This window comes from Manis javanica, chromosome 17 (assembly GCF_040802235.1).
Source record: "Manis javanica isolate MJ-LG chromosome 17, MJ_LKY, whole genome shotgun sequence".
Taxonomy (NCBI): domain Eukaryota; kingdom Metazoa; phylum Chordata; class Mammalia; order Pholidota; family Manidae; genus Manis; species Manis javanica.
In genome coordinates, this window is record NC_133172.1 from 32,468,354 (window position 1) to 32,486,832 (window position 18,479).

General features: G+C 48.9%; 1 protein-coding gene across 1 annotated transcript in view; it reads left to right on the forward strand.

Annotated features, from left to right (window-relative positions):
• NOD2 (nucleotide binding oligomerization domain containing 2) overlaps window positions 1–17,718 on the forward strand; it is a 34,366-nt gene extending 16,648 nt beyond the window's left edge. Inside the window, 12 exon segments of the mRNA XM_073226956.1 lie at window positions 3–557; window positions 560–623; window positions 3,655–3,677; window positions 4,488–4,546; window positions 4,772–4,854; window positions 7,081–7,188; window positions 8,932–9,015; window positions 9,496–9,502; window positions 9,504–9,580; window positions 11,262–11,345; window positions 14,942–15,025; window positions 16,502–17,718. Coding sequence (XP_073083057.1) covers window positions 3–557; window positions 560–623; window positions 3,655–3,677; window positions 4,488–4,546; window positions 4,772–4,854; window positions 7,081–7,188; window positions 8,932–9,015; window positions 9,496–9,502; window positions 9,504–9,580; window positions 11,262–11,345; window positions 14,942–15,025; window positions 16,502–16,574 — 1,301 coding nt within the window. The 3' untranslated portion in view covers window positions 16,575–17,718.
• The last annotated feature ends 761 nt before the right edge of the window (window positions 17,719–18,479 follow it).

The following is an 18,479-nucleotide window of genomic DNA, read 5'->3' on the forward strand; positions in this document are numbered from 1 at the left end:
GCTTTTTGCAGTGTTCTATCTCATGCTCAGTGCTGGCCTGCAGCTGTCCTCCTTTAGACACCTCTGCAGTTGTCGCAGGCCAGGCAGCTTGCCGCTGGCCACACTGTGCATGCAGGGCTCAGAGGGCAAGGAGGGCAGCATAACATCTTTGCTGCAGGAGGCTGAGCCACACAACCTCCAGATCACAGCAGCCTTCCTGGCAGGACTTTTGTCTCAGGAGCACCGGGGCTTGTGGTCTGAGTTCCAGGCTTCTGGGAAGGCCCTGCTTCAGGGCCAGGCCTGTGTGCAGTGGTGTCTGGCCCCTGGTCTTCACAAACACTTCTACTCTATCCCACCAGCTGTGCCAGGGGAGGCCAAGAGCATGCATGCCATGCCCAGGTTCATCTAGCTCATCTGGGGCCTCTGTGAGATGCACAAGGAGCGGCTGGCGCAGGAGGCTGTGCATGGGCTAAAGATTGGGCACCTCAAGCTGACATTTCGCAGCATGGGCCCAGCCAAGTATGCTGCCCTAGCCTTCGTGCTGTGGCACCTCTGGTGGCCCGTGGCCCTGCAGGTGGACACTCTGTGGGTAACACTGGCATGGAGCGGCTGCTGCCTTGCCTCAGGGTCTGCAAGGCTCTTTAGTGAGGGTGGCTGGGTAATGCTGGCCGGGCACAGTGGAGTGCCACGATTGAGGTGCAGGTACTGGAGCACTGTGCTAGGATTCAGGCATCCAGGCCAAGCCCGGGTCCTGCCACATGTCATGTGCAACCCTGGCCCAGTCCCTTCCCCAGTCTGGGCCTTAACTTTCAATATATGATAATGAAAACCATAATTTATTGAATGTCCTGTGTGCCAGACACTGTGTTACACGCTTCCTGGAATTCCCTCCTTTAATCTCCATATCCACCCTGGGCTGTAGGCAGGGACATTATTATCCCCATTATCCTCAATTTGAGGCTCAGAGAAACTAAGTAACTTGTCCATTGTCACTCAGGAAATGGCAGTGCTGGGATTCACAAATGACATCTTTTTGGTTACGAGTCCCTACGCCTCACGAACAGCCTGTCTGTGGACAGGCTTCAGAGGCTGCATGAGGGCCTTGCAGTCACATGCAGAGTTTGGTGTAATGTGTGCCTGTTCGGAACTACCTCGAAGCAGAGGTGACTTGTGCCCTGTGGGAGACTTTACAGTCTCAACAAGATGGGAATATCTGAGATAGAGAGTGGCTGCAGCATTTCTTCTGCCCTTTTAGTCCTTATGTAGTGTGGTGTCCACAGGAGATTTTGGCGTCAGTCACATTCCTTTCAGCCCCATCTCAAAGTGGGAGGTTCCCTTTTGGAATGTCTGTGCCCCAGCACCCCCTCTCCACATCCTGGGCCAGGTGAGGGCAGAGGGTGTGCCTGGGTCTGGCGGCCAGCACACTGCAGGCTCTCAGCTTCCCTTCCAGCCTTGAAAGGGGATGTCCTGCTCCGTATTTAAACCCTTTGAGAAAGCAGAAGTTGTAGCTGAAAGTTCAGATCCACTGCAGACCTCCAGGGCTCTTGGTTTACCCCAGGTGACCTTATTTGACCCCAAACAAGGGACATGCCTCTCCTTGAATATATTAGAATGGCACCACCTTCTCTGGGCCAAAGCAGCAAGCAAAACACAGGGACATCTACTAGAAACTGTGTGGTGGGCTTTGTTATCCCTCACATAGGCACCATGGTCATACATTTATAAATATAATATATAATATATTATAGTTAATATGTGTATTAAATACAATTAATCGATGTTATCAGTATGACTCTCCGGAAGAAACAGATGACACATTTAAATTGGGTCTGAGGAGAGTTAGGGAAAGCAGAAAGGGATGTTCAGGGTCCTGGGGCTCCTTACAGTGGGACGGGGCTGGGCGGGGCTGTTTTCCTCCTCAGGCCTGAAGGGCAGGGTGGGCGCGAGCTATTAGCTGAGAGAAGGCTGCAGAGGGCCGCCTGATGGGAGCTGAGGCTGCAGCAACCTAATTGATAAGCCCTTGCCTTCCCTCTCCTCTCTGCTCCCACCTTGACCCAGCAGGGAGTCAGAGCAGGGGGCCTGCTGATGTAGTCCATGGGAATCAGGCCCGCAGGTCTGAGAGCTGGTACAGAGGGGAGGAGTGGATGGGCTGGTTAAATGGAAGATGGCCTCCACAATGCTCCACTTTCCTAGGAAGATGGGGTCATGATGATTTCACTCAGAAATTTTGAGGCCTGCCTGGTGGAACTATTTTCCTGATATTAGTATGAGTATTTCTGGATAGTGGACACATAGTCCTCAAAGGGGTCCTTGATCCCCAATTGCTCAGGAACCACTGGCCTGGATGAGCCTTATAGGCTAGTCCTTACCTAGAATGAGTGGAACCTCTCTCCTTCATTTGGAAAGCCCAGTGACTCTACAATGTGTGGAAGGGCTAAGGGGAGGCTGTGGTCCCGTCCCTATTTTCAGACAAAGGTGAAGGCGGTCTAGTTCTAGCACTCAGACTATTGTGTGCAGAGGGGCTTGTGGAAATCAGATTCTTGGGCCTGTCCCCAGCAGTTCCCTTTTCTGAAGGTCTGGGGTGGGGCCCAGGAATCTATGTTTTTAACAAATATCCCTAGTGATACTGATACACGTGGTCCAGAGGAAACTACTGGTCTATGGGAACCAGCTTGCTTTTCCAGTAGCAATGTAAGTCCTTGGCCACGTTCCCCTGCTCTTTACCACACACACTGAAATTGCCAGCACTGTGGGGAAGGTGGAAATCGCCATGAGGTTGTTGTGAGGGCATTTCCTCTGTGTGTGTGTGTATGTGTGTGTGTGTGTGTGTGTGTGTGTGAGAGTGTGTGAGTGAGTGTGTGTGTGTGAGAGAGAGAGAGAGAGAATGATGGGGAAAGAGGGGGAGGGGAAGAGAGAAAGGAGTGCAGGCTCACTTCCAAGGAGCTGAGTGAGCTGCTCTCCCACTTGAGGTGTTTCCATGCCAACTGAAGACCTCAGCCTCTAGGAAACCTGTATACAAAGTACCATATAGATTTCTTTCCACCCTGGCTCTCTAGGGTGATGGCTTTCAACACTTTTTGACTGTGATCCATAGAGAGAGAGAGTACAGGTGGGCATGCATGCAGGCAAAACTGGAACAAAACCTTTACAAAATGACTCCCTTATTAATGAGATATACTCCACTTTCTCTGTTCTCTTCTTTTTCCATTTTAAAAATGTTGCTAGGAACATTCAAAGTTGATTTCATGACCCACCATGGGTCATAACCTGCTGCCTGAAAATCTCAGCTCTAAGACCCCACAGAAGGCCATGAGGGAGAGGCCATATGGTGTCCTGGTTAAGGGTGGGCTTTGGAGCCAGGCCACATAGGCCCAAATCCTTTAGGTGCTGTGCAACCTTGGCAAAGTCACTTCACTTGTCTGTGCCTCAGTTTCCTTTTTCCTAATGGACATCCTAATAGTGCCTACACCATGGGCTTTTGTGATAATTAAATACCTGTCCTATTGGGAAGGGCTTAGGACAGCACCTGCAAGTCAGCTCTAAACATGCAAGCAATGTGATTACAGGTAGCTTTCACTGAATGCCAGATGTTCACAGGCCTCTGTATGCACTGTCTCTTTAAATCCTCAGCACTACCTCCTGTGAAGTCAGTAATATCACCTTTCTCTCTTATAGATGAAGGGACCAGCAGATAGCTAGTAAGTGGCTGCTCACGATCAGAACTTCCACTGAGGAATTCCAGAGCTTGAGCTGTTAATCTTTTACGTAGGGCCTCCCAAGTTTGCCTGAAAATGAATCATGTGCAGTTTTTTAAATACACAGATCCCTGGGCCTCACCCCACATGTACAGAATTGCCAGCTTCAGGGGAGGGGCCTGAGAGTCTGTATTTTAGAGATGCTTTCAGAAGACCTCCCTTATTAGACCTACTGGTTTCGGAAGACCTCATGATTTGGGTGAGTTTTGGGAGCTGCCCCAAGAGGAGTGTCAGATGGGGCCTGCTAGGCAAGGTCTGTTCTGCAGGAGGGGACTCACTGGGCTGAAGGGCTGGACTCTGGGGCCACTCTTGTTTAACTGGCCTTACATCTGCTAACTGAGACAGTAACACTATCACTCTGGAAGTGGCCTAATTCCCGATGCTCCTTTCTGCCTCAAATCTTCTATGAGGTTGCTATGATGATCATTTCCCATTTACAGAGCTGGAAACAGTGCCTCGGACCATGTCAATGACTCCCTGAGGATTCCAGTGTTCTTAACCAGGGGTTCTGGCTCCCCACTTCCTGAGCCACCCCCCATATAGTACATGCTGTCAGGATCCTCGCTAGGGATGAGGGGAGTCTCCAACTTTCTGGGCTGCTTGGTCCTTGCAGAATTTCCCAGAGGCACAGATGCTGGCATGTTGGGGATGAGTGAAAGTCTCTTTTGGGGTTTTGTTCAATTTTTTTTTCTCTCGTCAGCTCTGTCTCAGATTTATTTTGTCTTTTTTAACTTGTGAGATAACAATACTCAGACTGAGGTATCTGCAAGCTCCTTGAACATGCCGGTCACTGTGAGCAGCTGCAGAAGTTAGTTTAAGTCTGGCTGGGCCATGGCATTGACCCCAGGTCCCCAACCTCACTCCAGGCCATACCCGTGGGGCCACAGCTATGAGCAAGATGATGGGCCGGGACAGGGGTGTTTGCATGGCTGGCAGGCCTGGGGTGAGTCCTGTCCCTGAGGGAATGGGCTACCCTGGGTTTGAGTGGCTGCTGTCCACTGTGCTTTGTCTCAATGTGTCCTCTCAGAATTTTCCAGTCTGTCAACAACAAACTATCTGATGGCTGTGCACCCTCTGTGGCCAGGCTCCTTGCATGCTAGTGGAGCTTCCTGGCACTGAGGTGACCCCAGGGCTTCCCTATTCCCTGCAAACTATTCTTTGTCCCTTTCCCAGAGTCAGTTAGGTCTGGTCTCAGTCCTGGCTTGGCCCATACTGGGCTTGTGTTCTCCTGGCTGAAGGGGCGGGCGAGGGGCAGTGTCTCATTTTGAGCAGGCTTTTGCTAATGCTGTGACCTCCCCGGTGAACTGGATGGACTCTGTTGAGGGCTTCCTGCCCTTTGACCATTAGCACCCAGGGCTGAAGAGGCTTTCCAGGACCTTTTCCTTCCCTGCATCCAAGAGCATCATAAGCTCTCTGGGGCTGCTGACTCCCCTGATGAATGCTGAGCACCTGCTGCGGGGGGAGGCATGCGGCAGTCACTCCCATAGCTGTGGTGGCCAGCTGCCAAAAAGCTCCCACAAGCTCTTTTCACTGCTTGGTGGGTGTGGGTTTGCACTCCCCTCTGAGAAGTTTGCGTTCCTGCCGCTCCTTCCTGCCCTCAGCTGGAGTCTCTTTCCTATCTGACACCATTCAGTCATCTCTCCAGCTGGTCCCCGGGTTGGCCCAGCTTTTCATTCTCTCTGGGGTATTCTTGCCTCCTGGATGTAGGAGGCAGTAAGAGAAAATGAAGTGAAGAATTGCTTTCATCCATTCTTTCTACCCTCTGGGCTGGGTTTGGGGATAGCCGCTGCCAGTTTTAAATTGTTGATATGCAGCTCAGTCTCAGGCAGGGCTGCTGAGGCCAGTGCCAGCTGTACAGTTGTGTATAAAGGACTCTCATCTGCTGCCTTCACTTGCTCTCCCAGACTCAGAATACCGAGAGCAGGTGGGCTGGTCCAATTTCCCCTTCCCCCAGGAGAGCTGTGGGGTAGCAGAAAGGTGCTGTGCTCAGAATTTGAGGCCTGAGGTTTACTAATAGAGCATCATGGTTGAGAGCGTGGGGCTCTGGAGCCGGACTGATGAGGTTTGGATCCAGGCTTCCTGAGAAGTGAATCCTCATCAGCTGTGTGACTTTGGGCAGCCCAGTGTCTCTGTGCCTCTGTTTCTCCTTCTATAAAATGGGGAGTAATTATAGCCATTTCATAGATTATTGTGATGATTAAGCAAGTTAATACACATAAAAAGCTGGCACAGCATCGTAAGTGGTTTGTATAGAGAGCTTTGTGGCTAAATGATGGCAGGAAAATTACCTAAGTTCTCAGCATGTTTGTCCTATGTTAGTTCAGTCCTCCGGGGAGGGATTAGATGTGTAACAGATTTGTTGGGGAGAATAGGTATGGGGGAAGGGAGCTGTGGGAGGCTGGGGGACCTGCAGACTGTGAAGGAGGTGTGATCCTGAGTGAGGGAGAGAGGGAGGAAGGGCCTTAGACTTCAGTGCAGTCCTGAGAGGGCAGGGAAGGAGCTGGGGAGTCTCCTAGCCAAGTCTGTCCAGCAAACTCACATCTCCTAGTCATTGGCTGGGAGCAGCCTGGGGCAAACAGCAGCTGGGGCCCTTAGCTACACAATCTACTCAGAGGTCTGAGAGGCCACCTCACCCCTTCTTGAAGGGGATAATAATACCCATCCTGCAGGATTGTTGTGAACCAGAGAGAGGCTCAAAGCATATGAAAACCCTTAGAGAAGATGAAAGCATGTTATGATTCCCAGAAGCCTGGGTGGTGGGTGAGAGCTCTGGGGATCTCTCTGAAACTTCCTGACAATCTGGATTGGATGAACTGCCCCCCTCCCTGCCCACCAACCCCACTCAGCAGGATCCCCTCCTCTCTCCCAGCCACCCAAGCCTGCCCCAGCCTCTTTCAGAACAGGTATATGTTACCTACAGCAACAGGAGATCCAGTAAGGCTGCAGGGGGCACATAGTCCAGCATTTGGGGGTGGCTGAGGCAGGAGGAAAAGGTGCGACAGTGAGTCACCCTCGCTCCTCTGGGAAAACTACCCCCCAGGACAGCTGCCTATTGTGGCTCCCGCCTGTGCCTGTTACAGTGCTTTGCAAAACAGGTCTCCCCACTCCTTTCCCTTTGCTGGAAAATGAAGTTGTCGGAGCCTTTGAATTAGCTCCCTGAGGCATGAATAGCACTGACCAACCGCATCCGCATGTGCTTGGCAGGAGCAAGAGGACAGGACAGGCTCCTGAGTCCTGAGAGAGGTCCTTGAAGTTTTTGCTGTGCTTCTCTGTCCAGGCCACCCTTCCGCCTGCCGTCCCAGGCCTGTGGGCACTAACACTCAGCCTCCTCTGTGTTCCCTTCCAGACTGGGGAATAACCACATCATGGCGGCAGGAGCCCAGGTGCTGGCCTGGGGGCGCAGAGCCAATACCTCCCTGCAGTTCCTAGGTTGGATTCTGGGGCACACGGGTCAGTGTGAAAGGCTTTGGGGCCTGTGAAGATTTAGGGGCAGGCGAAACTCTTCAGCCAGAATGCCCAGAGGCAGCCCGGGCTACAGTGGGGAGGCAGACAGGGAGGGAGTGGGTAGCCTTGGCTGCCTCAACTTGCTTTTCACTAGATAAACAGGAAGTTCAGGATGTCTGGGTTAGGGGAGGGCAGTGCCCATGAGCTGGGGGCAGGAAGTCCGCTGGTCCTCATCATGGGTGCTGAGGCTGTGCTTCTTGCCTTTGCATGTACACTGGAACTGCTTGGGAGCTTCTGAAGAACTAATGAAATGAAATATCCAGAGGCAGGGCCTAGGAATCAGTAATTTTATAAAGCTTGACAGAGGATGTGCAGCCAGGGGTGAGAGCAGAGGAAAGAGAAGGAGCTAGGGAAGGCTGGAGACTGGACTCAAGGTGGGCTGGGGCTTTACCATGTCCTTCGGAGCTCTTGCTTGCTCTGGGGCCATGCCTGGCCTGGCAGGGAAGGGAGAGGAATCAGACACAGGCTGGGAAGGCAGACCCACAGACCGCCGGGCTCAGAGTGGGCCTTCCTTGGCAGAGCGACCACCTCCCAGTGTTGCACCTGTGTAGGCCCCTGCAGCCTGTCTCCTGCCCTGGTATGAATTGGGTCCATTTGACAACAGCTGGGAGTTTTAAAACCCGAGAATAACCTTCGGGCCTTGGCATTCCAGCCCATTTCACAGGCCAGCAAATTGCCACAGCTCCATTTGACCACAAGTGGGACTATGTTCCTGGGGAGATCAGCACCATTTCCAGGTTGCATTCGTAGCCACATAGAGTCTAGAGCAAGGGTGGTCCAGGCCCCACTGAGCTCTCTCCTGCTTGTGGTCACATTTGGTGTATCTGGGGTATATATCTTTCAACACCTGTTAACAGCACCTGTCTGCACCAGGCACTGTTTAAAACTCCCAAACATTATCATATGATAAAACTGTTCTAAATACTGCTTTTTTAAAGATTTAACAATATATCTTTCACATCATTATGACCTCGTTTTTAAAGACTAGCTGCTTAGTCTTTGACTGGTTGGATGTCCATAATCTGTTTAATTGGTCTCAGGTTGGTGCACACTTATGTCCAGGCTTTTGTTTTTACAGTGTCATATCCCTGGAGCACAGAGCAGTGTTGGTCAAATAGCCAGAGGTCAACTATTTACCTAGTGAAAGTGCAGGGCACATTCTAGTTCAGCTGTCTGCTCACTTGTGCACGTACAGGTCCAGGCTAACTTACCATATGTTAAAGAGCTGGGTCACAATGTCTGAGCTTGGCTCCATTTTTGATGTTTCCAAATTATGGTGGGTCTGAAGAGGATGACCCAGAAGGCGAAGGAGTGAGACACTGTGAAGGAACTGGGGATGTTAAGAAGGAGCAAGAGATGAAGAGCTGGCTTGTGGAAGAAGAATGAGACTTGTTCCGGGTGGTCCCAGAGGGCAGTCAAGGGCTTGTTGGTACAGTTACTAGGAAGTGGGCCACTACCATTCTATAAGTCTGAAGCAGCTGAAAAATGTGAGTGAAGTTTGGCCATATCTCCAAAGAAATGGGGGCAGGTCCACTTTGCTGGAGCCTAGGAGCCCCACTGAGACTTTTCTGGAATTGGGTGGAATTCTTGCCCCTCTGGCAGGGACCATAAAGTGGAGGGGCACTATTAATGCATGTCTACCACATAGTTGGTGCTCACTGACTCACTGACAACTATCTGTTGGCCTTTTCAGTTTCTGGGGAATTGCGGTGGGTGGCAAGGGGACCCAGGCCTTGTCTGAAGCCTTGGGTGGTCACCAGAGCTTGACGTGGCTCAGGTAGGCTTCAGTGTCTCTTCTCCCATTGCCATGCGGAAGGCAGTGTGAGGAGGGAAGAACCTGGGCCAGTTTAGACGGTCTTTGAACTTTGTTTTTACTCTCCTCTGATAGGCAGTGGGATGTGAAGGAAAGACCACTGGATTTGGAGTCAGGACACTTGAGTCTTTCTGGATGTCCCTTCTTCCATTAAGGATCTTGATTCCTTGTCTGTAAATTGAAGATCTTGGGCTAATCAGATACATTTTATCTCAAGGACCAATTCCAATCTAGTAGTGGCTGCCCAGGACAATGTGTTGGGAAGGATTATGAGGCTGCTCCTGGGCTTAATGAAAAAGTGCACGGTAATCAAATAGTGATGTCTGAAATGGAGCGGACTAGGGAGTGGGGCTCTGTGTGTCTTGCATTGTGCCCTTCATGGCTTAACTTTTCTCTGAGGTCCCTCCCAGCTCTGACATGTTTTTATTCCCTGATTACATGCAGCCTGGTGGGGGGATGACGTAGGCAATGTGGGTGCTGAAGGCTTAGCACTGATGTTGGAAAAGAACGTGGCACTGGAAAAACTTTGGTGAGTTGGAGGGATTCCTTGCCCTGGGCAGGCAGATAACAACAGCCTCTGCTCATTCCCTGGCCTTATCTGTGAAAGCAGCTGTGTGGGGAAGACAGCAGTGGATGCCTGAGTGACTGGGAGATTGTATTTATCCTTCTATGTCTGGGTGGCATGATGCTTATAGAGCCTAGCATATAGGTGCTAATTCTTTTTATTTAAGTATTTTTAATTGGTTTGTTGTTTTTTTTCCTGCCTCCATGTGGCAAAAGGTTTGAGAGCACAGACTCTGGAATTGAGCAGGCTCAGCTTCAGGGCCTGCTGTAATCTTTGGCAAGTTAATCTCTGAATGTTAGGTTTTTTACCTGTTAAATGAGGGTATGGCTACTTCTGACTATAAAACACTGCTGTAAGAATTGAATGACTTAATGCCTGTAAAGGGCTTAATATCATGCCTGGTGAAAGTGTAAGCGCTCCATAAATATTAAGTTGTCATGGTGACAGTATTACTACGGTTATTATTGATGTTGCAGTTACTCTAGTACTACAAGTGTACTACTAATACTCTATTATTTCAAAGTGAATGTGAGTGGCTCAGAAACTGGATGTCAGAGTCAGGGTCACTTTGGAAGGTGGAGTGGAGTTCACAGGAAGTTAAAAGATGAACCATGAATCATTCTTATACTGGTGACCTGACACTGATTGCAAATTTTCCATCCTTTAGATGCCACTAGTGTGGTCTTCTTATGACATGTTCTGGGCAGTTCTAAGTTATATCAGGGAGATAAAATGCTGATTATTTTCCAGGAAGCAGAAGGGCACTGAAACATATGAGCATTGTCACAAAATGAATATCGTGGATGGCCCTTGGCTGTTGGCAGGGCCCACTAGCTCTGCCAGTGTACCACTGATTGCATCTTGATTGGATTTTACCACTTGGAATTTCTTGTTAGAGGAATGCCTCATTGTGAGTGTATCAGTTCTGACTACATTAGGCTGCAAGTCACAGAAAACCTCCATCTGCAGTGGCTTAAACCTGTAAAGGATTCTTTAATATCTGGGGGTGGGTAGTATAGGGCTGGCATGGTGGCTACATGGGGTCAGCAGGAGTCTGGACCCTATCTCTTGGTTCTATCACATCCTCAGTATGTGGCTTCATCCCTGTGATTGGTTGCCTCATGATCACAAGATGGCTGCTGCCTCTGCAACTCTACATCTGTACTCCAGGAGTCAGCCTGTACATCCAGGAAGGACGAAAGGTATAGGCTAGCTGGTTTTCTCCCCATGAAGAGCATTTTCCTTGGAGCCCCACCTATCAGCTTCTTCGCTTTATGTGTTAATGTCCATGTGGATGTCACTTGGCTGCAGTGTTGAGTGGGAAATGTAGTTCACCAAGCCTGTGGCTGCCCCAAATGAAATTAGGCTTCCATTAATAAGCAAGAAAGGGAAAGTGGTTATTGGGTAGCTGGGACATGAGGGAGCTTCTTATATGGAGGAGCTCTGGGGTGAATTCTCTGCCAAAGGTGCCTCTGGAATCCAGAACCCTCACACTTTGTTTTATCCTTTCTTTCTTTCTCTGTAAAAGTGGATTTTCAGATGCTGTATTTTCTAAATGGGAGGCAAGTAGGTTAATCTTTACTGACATCATCTTTCATTATGAATGTTACCATATCAACTGGGCTTTCTCTTTTATTCTTGCCAGTCTGGAGGAGAACCATTTCCAGGATGAAGGTGTGTGTTCTCTTGCCAAAGGACTCAAGAGAAATTCAAGCTTAAAAGTCCTGAAGTAAGGAACCCTTAGGCAGGAGCTGGGACAATAATGACTGGCCTTGGGGGAGAGTTTTACTGAATCAGAGATCTGGACAGCTTCCTGCCTGGTTAATCACACAAGGCAACCTGGTAGAAAATAGCTGGTATTGTCTGGGTTCCCCCAAACACAGGCAGGCATTCCAGTCCAAGTTGTTTACTTCGGAGGTGGTCCCAGCAAACACTGGTGAGACAGTAGTGAAGTGCAGTGGGGAAGGGCGAGTGTGTGGTCTAGCCTGTTATCATCCAGGCAGGTGGGCCTCAGAGGTGCTGGGGAGCTCCAGGATCCTGGAACCAATCGAGGCATGAGGCTGTGGGGGTGTGTATCTACCGACTACCTATCTTTCACTGGCTGATGTGTGCTTGTAGGAATACTAATTTTCTAGCATTTCTGGCTTGCCCTGCACATGGCTGAGCATGCTCCCAGGGTCAATAGAATGTCCTCAGGCAGAGAGTGGAGGTCTTCGCAGCAAGCAGCCCGCAGAGTTGGAGCTGGAAGCTGAGGGAATAGAGCAGGGCGCTGAGAGCATCTGCTCCAGGGCTTTCAGGACTTGCCCTCCTGCTCTCCAGGGGCCCTTTCTGGCTCAGGCAGGAGAATTCTTTTCATGGTCACCTCCAGTGGCGACTCCTGTTGCACTGTGGAGGCAGGCATGCCTGTGCTCATTCTCATGTGCATTCCTTCCTTCATTTGTCCTGCATTCACACTATGGTAGTCCTCCTTTATCTGTAGAGATATGTCCCAAGACCTCCGTGGATGCCTGAAACCACAGATAGTACCAAACCCTATATATTCTAAGTGTTTTCCTATATGTATATACCTATGACAAAGTTTAATTCATAAATAAGGCACTGTAAGAGATAAAAAAATAATAAATAAAACAACTATAACAATATACTGTAGTAAAAGTTGTGTGAATGTGGTTTGTCTCTCAAAATACCTTATGTACTGTACTCAATCTTCTGATATTGTGAGATGTTAAAATGCCTGCGTGATGAGATGGAGGTGGATGATGCAGGCACTGTGAGGCAGCATGAGGCTGCTGCTGACCCTCTGACCAAACGTCAGGAGGAGGATATGAGCTTCTGGACTGTGGTGGACTGCGGGAATTGAAAGTGTGTATAAGGGGGACTACTGTGCATTCATCCACTTGTGTACTGATAGGAGAAATGTTTCTGGAGCACTCTACCAGGTGCTGTTTGAGGCACTGAGGATAGACTGGTAAAAAGGACAGAGCAGGCCCTGCTCACATAGCTCTTATATCCTAATGGGAGAGACAGATAATGAACAACTAAACAAACACATAAATAAGATCATTTCTCTAGTAATAAGGGCTCTAAAAAGAATGCAAAAGGGAACTTATGAGGAGTGGCTGGAGAGGGTGGCATTACTGCCCCTTGGTCAAGGCCTCTCTGGGAAGGTGGTTTGAGTTGTATCCTAAATAACAAAAAGGTTCCTGCCAAGCTGAGGTCTCAGGTAAGCGCCTTCTGGGTGGGCAGAAGAGCAAGTGCAAAGGCCTTCTGCAGAAACAAGCAACTGGTTTTGACAACAGGAGGACCTATGTGGTCAGACCATAGTAGAGGGTGGTGTGGCACAGAGGTGGGGGGGGGCTGGTCGCATAGGTTTCAGGTCGTGGGAAGGATTTGGGGTTTTAGTCTAAGGGCACTGAGAAGCCTTCAGAGGGTTTTAATCAGGACAATAACATGATCTGATTTACATCCTAAAAAGATCGTGCTTGTTGCTTTGTGCCAAACAGGTGAGAGAGGGGTAAGACAGGAGCGGGGAAACCAGTCAGGAGCTCCTGCAGTTGGAGAGCACTGGATCAGGTGGAAGGCAGTGGAGAAAGCTGGTAAAAGGGGCAAGAGCTCATGGAGGCCCTATGGGTCTGGGAGCTGGAGGGCTGGGCAGTGGCAGTATTGGTGGAGAAGCAATCAGGGGACCTTTGGTGGTGGACTCGGAAGGCAAAGCCCCAGTGCCACAAGGAGAGGGACAGTTGATGTCAGCAGGAGTCCAGTTAGTGATCATCAGGGGCTTGTGCCCATGTTCTTGAGGCTGGCACCACACCAGCCATGGTGCCAAACTTCAGAGGGACATCAGGGCACCATCAGATGGCTCCTTCTGCTAAAGGAGGGTGGCATCTACCCTGGCAAATGTGTCCTAGGGAAAACACTTGCCTTCAGAGACAGGCAGACAGCTGCCTCGGGAGAGCGTCTGCTTCGCTGCCAGCCCGCCAGCCACACTGGCAACACTTGTTTGTGTTGCTTTGCAGGGCTTGGCAGTTGCCAAATGTTTGGGGAAAACACTTCCACTCTTCACATGGGGAAACTGGGGTGGGAGGCCTGGGTGAAGACTGGATTTGTCTGAGCTGGGATGCCAGGCTTTGCACACAGGGATGCCTTTGGCAATACTCAAGTTTATTATTGACCAGGTGTGGATGTGGTAAATTTGTCCTCCCTCATTGTCAGACTTACACCAGTTGACCTCAACAGATGCCAGGTAATGACAGCAAGGATTATCCCATGCTGCCTTTTGGGGATTCATATAATTGAGCACCACTGAATATCATCCCGCACTGCTTCTCTATAAAAATCAAGCTTCTTATATAGATTAAAAAAAAAAGATGCCTACATCCTTCTTTTTCCAGGCATATCTACTGCCAAGCGTTGGTTGAGAGTGTGGGCTCTGGTGTCTGACGGCTTGGGTTTGGACCCCAGCTCCACCATGACTAGCTATTTCTCCTTGGCATTGTGCTTCAGTCTCAGGTGTAAATAGAGATACTAATTGGACCCTTCCGTCAAGTTGGAAGCACTCACTGACACGATATAGGTAACCAGCTGGCACATAGTAAGAGTTCAATAAATACGGGCTGTTATTATTATTTGTGTTGCCTTAGGTCAGCTTCTGAGAAGGTCCTGAATGTGTGGAGGTGAAGGACGGGTGGTGGGGATTATCTAGAGGCCCAGCTCTGAGCAAAAGAACACCTGGGCATACATGGCCCCTTCCCTGCTGTTCCTGACAGCGTATCATCTTCCCCTTCCCAATCTCATATTTTCTTGAATCCATGTCCCTAGGCCCCCAAGGCCTCCCAGATGAAAATATTGCTGTTCATTGATTATTTTCTATCAGTTAAGTGTGGTGCCAAGTGCTTTAGAATGTCAGTCTTATGTTTAATTCTTTTACTCCATGCAGCAGTTACTCTCTAAGGTCCATTTGACAGATGAAGAAATTGGGACTAGTTTGTAGGAGATCAAAAGGAAGCCTTGGGGTAAGCTGGATTTAAACTCAGGAAGTGTGGCACCCAGCAAGTAAAATACACATACTTAAACACCTTCTGGAGTAGCTACTTAATTAGATAAATGAAGCTGGTGAACAGAGGAGAGAGGGGTGCCTTTTTTCTTCGTGTTGAGCCTTTATGCACGAGTTCCTTGGGAATCTCAGACAGGAGAGGGGCATGTTGAGGGGGCAGGTGGGCTTCCGGATGCCGGCCAGCTCCCAAAGCCTCATTTGATTGGAGAGGCTCTGGAGGAGAACTGCGAACCATGCCTCCTTGAAGCTCACCCTTCCATCTTCTTCTCCAGGCTGCCCAACAACTGCATCACCTACCTTGGTGCAGAAGCCCTCCTGCAGGTCCGTGAGAGAAATGACAGCATCCTGGAAGTCTGGTAAGGCCCCTGAATAGGCCTCTTTATCTCTCTGAACCTCAGTTTTCCAATCTGTAAAAGAGAGCTAGGGAGAGAGGAACTTGAGCAATTCTAAGACCCCTTCTGGCTCTGACATTCAGTGGTGTTCTGCAAGTGACAGATCTGATTCTGTCTGGGAAAGATGTGTCCATGTCTCTAAGCAGGAACCAAGTCTTTCATTTTTAATCATGAGTATCTCTGTTTTAGGTAATCGTGTAGGAATCAGGGCATGGTTGGAGAGTAAAACAGAGACAAGAGCTCAACTCCTGCTCTCCTGGGCATTGTTATACCTGCCTTGACAGGTCAGGGCTGTAGTAACAGACCCTGTGCAGGTCTGGATGGAGGCTCCACAGGATGGGAATTGCTGCACAGTGTCTCCAAGAACTTCTAATTAAAAGCCATAAACCATCATGTATTTGAAAAAAGCATCAAGTCACAGCCTCAAAGATTGATTTTTCTTCTTTCCAGGGATCTATTTATCGCTCAGATAATAAGTAGAAAGTTTCCCTGGTTTAACGTGTTAGGAGTGAATGTCACTATGTTTTAGGCAGTAGGCTAGAAACCAATGTTTTAAAAATAGGAGATTCCCTGTAACAATCTGATATTTTAGGGTTTTCTCAAAATAGCTGGCCACTCTGGACCCGCATTCAAAATGCCAGTAATTAAGCAGAGTAGAGGAAGGGCTGAGCCCACTCAGCTGGGTTAACCAGCTCAGGCTGATCACAGCCCCAGCAAAGGCCCCTTTGGTTGCTGTTTATTACTTGCCTCATCCCTGGAATCTTGTGACCCCTACTGTAAGTATGCAGACTTGACCCTCCCCCTAAAAGTATATTAAGGCAGCTGCAACTGTAGATATCAAATGGTGAAGTTAAAATATAAAGACTTCTAAAAATCTGCCTTGTAATAGAGAGATTTTTCTTTCTGTATGACTGTGTAATTCCCATAGCCTGTGAGGTCCTCAGAACCTGGGAAGAGTATGTTTTTTGTTTTTGTGTTTTTAATCATTGCACAGTTCTAAGAAATTCTGTGATCCAGACATTCTGAGTTCCAGACATTCTGTGTCTGGGGGGAGCAAGCCAGCATCAGGTTGATATTTTAAGGGTTCTGATGTTATTTGCTGCCTGTGGGTGGAGCTTGGGAGGGCTTCAGGATTTGCTCAGTACATTCTTGACAGATTCTGCTGTTGCCTGAAAAAGAATTGAGGCCTTGGGGAGTCAGGGCTGGCTGGCTGGATTCTCTCTGCAGAGACCTGAGGTCTTGTTTCATTGTGCACAGTGATTCACAAGCTGCATGGCTGACAGAGGGTAAAATCAGTGTAGACTTTCCTCCCAGGTGAGCTGCAGCTGGGCTGGGGGGCCAGGCCATCCAGGAATGGGTTCAGAAAGTGGGAGCTTCGGATTGCAAGCACTGCTCTGGTTCTGTCAACACTCAAACCTCTCTTTGCTTTATCCCCTTTAGGCTCAGAGGAAACACTCTCTATCCAGAGGAAATTGAGAAGCTCAGCCATAGGGACACCAGACTCTTGCTTTGATGTCTCTAGGCCAGCATTCATCTCAGTCTGTTTGTGAAAAGTCCAGGAGTTTGGATCTCAGAAGATGGATTACATTTGGCAGCAGCCCATCCAGATGGAGCCCTGTTCTGCCCAGGGTGAGCACAGTAGGTCACCTTTGTTCTGGCAGAGGAAGGAGCATCAGTGCCCTTTGGGGCCCACGTTCTGAAAGCCTGCTTTTGCCATCAAGTTCTTCGCACAATTCAATCTGTGGAATGTAGAAGAGGGGCCGTCCCCCTCTGCATGATGGGACCAGCCTCCAGGTGATCTGATGTGGGTCAGGGGGCCAGCAATGTTACTGAGTGTCTTGGGTGTAGAGACTTGGGCCCATGTGAAGGACCCCATCCACCCTGCTCACAAAGGGGAGGGGCATTCAGGAAGCCCTGCCATGTTTCACTCATGGGTCATTCCTCCAGGCTGTTCCCCACATCCAGTTCCTCCTCACCCTGGACCCTGCAGGACCCTGCACACGGCGCTCCTTTGTGGTTGAGGATTTCGAATACTGGTGTTTTCAGCTTTGCCATTTCCCTGATAACTACACCCTGCTCCCTATCCTCACCCAACGTTTACCCCTCAACATGCAGAGTGCAAAGGGCTACTTTACCCTGCTCTCCTTTGTGATACTTAAGACTAATGAAAGGGGACACATGACAGCCATTTGTTCCCCAAAACAGTCTAGATTTTGAAGATTTTTTCACAACTGGTATCACACGTGGACTTTTATTTCCAATGAAATCAATTACTCTTCAGTTAAGCCTTTGGAAACAACCCCCCATTTCAAATGCAGCTTTTAAAAATGGATCTGGGCCAGCATTTCTAACAGCCCCACTGGGTCTTTGGCTGATGCCTGTGAACTGAACTCTTTGACAGCAGACTTCCAAAATATATTCATAAGAGATGGTTCAGTGTTGTTTGTGCTAGAATGCTTTAGGATATAAAATTATGGATCAAAAGTTTACAGGGGCAAAATCAAAGCCTTTCCTTAAAAGGCCAATGTTTTTCTGGGTTTTTCAAAATGATGCATATTGAAGCCTTTGTAAACTGTCAGGTACTGTGCAAGTGTTATTATTTAAAACATTATTATTTGTGAAAACTGGGGAATATTTATAAACCACTTAGTGTTATTCTCCCAAGCTTATGCTTTTATGGAAAAAACATGACCATGAATTTTATGCTGTAAATAATCAGAAAGAAGAAAACTATTGAGTCACCAAAGCGATCTTCACTGTTGCCAATTCATATGTATTCTGGAACACTGTTAGATATTAAAGCACAACTTTCCACTTGAAGGGGGAAAATAGTGTTTAGACCAGATAATTTGTTGCTTAAGGCAAAAACAACTCTCAGAAATAGCCTTGCCATCAAAACACTTTTGGCTTTGGCTTAGAAAAGTCTAACCCAGCGTGAAGTTTTAAGCTGTGCGGCAGCCTCATGGAGCATCAGCTGAAAGGCTGAGGCAAATGTGAGAAAGTCCCTAGGTCCCCCTTGCTTCTCTCCACGTGGCTCCAAGAATCTTTAGCTGGGCCTTGTAGAAATTATTCTTAAGCTGCCTTTAATGAGCAAGGGCTCAGGTGGCTGCTCAGCAAAGTGAAACCTGCTTCTTTGAAAGGTTGCATGGATGCCTGGCTGGAAGGATGCTGCTGCATCTCCCTGGGCTCTGAGCATCAGCGTGCCTGGGGTTCTCTTTGTTGTTGTTGGTAGGTCCAGTACGGACGGGCCATTGTTTCAGAGGAGAAGAGGGGGAAGGTGGGTTATGTTTACTCTGAGGAGTAAACACAGCGGACATTTGCACAGCACCATGTTGGATGGTAAATTCATCTTCCTTAAATTCATTCAGCAACTATTTATTAGCCAGATATGTTAGGATGGTCACTGGATGAACACCAT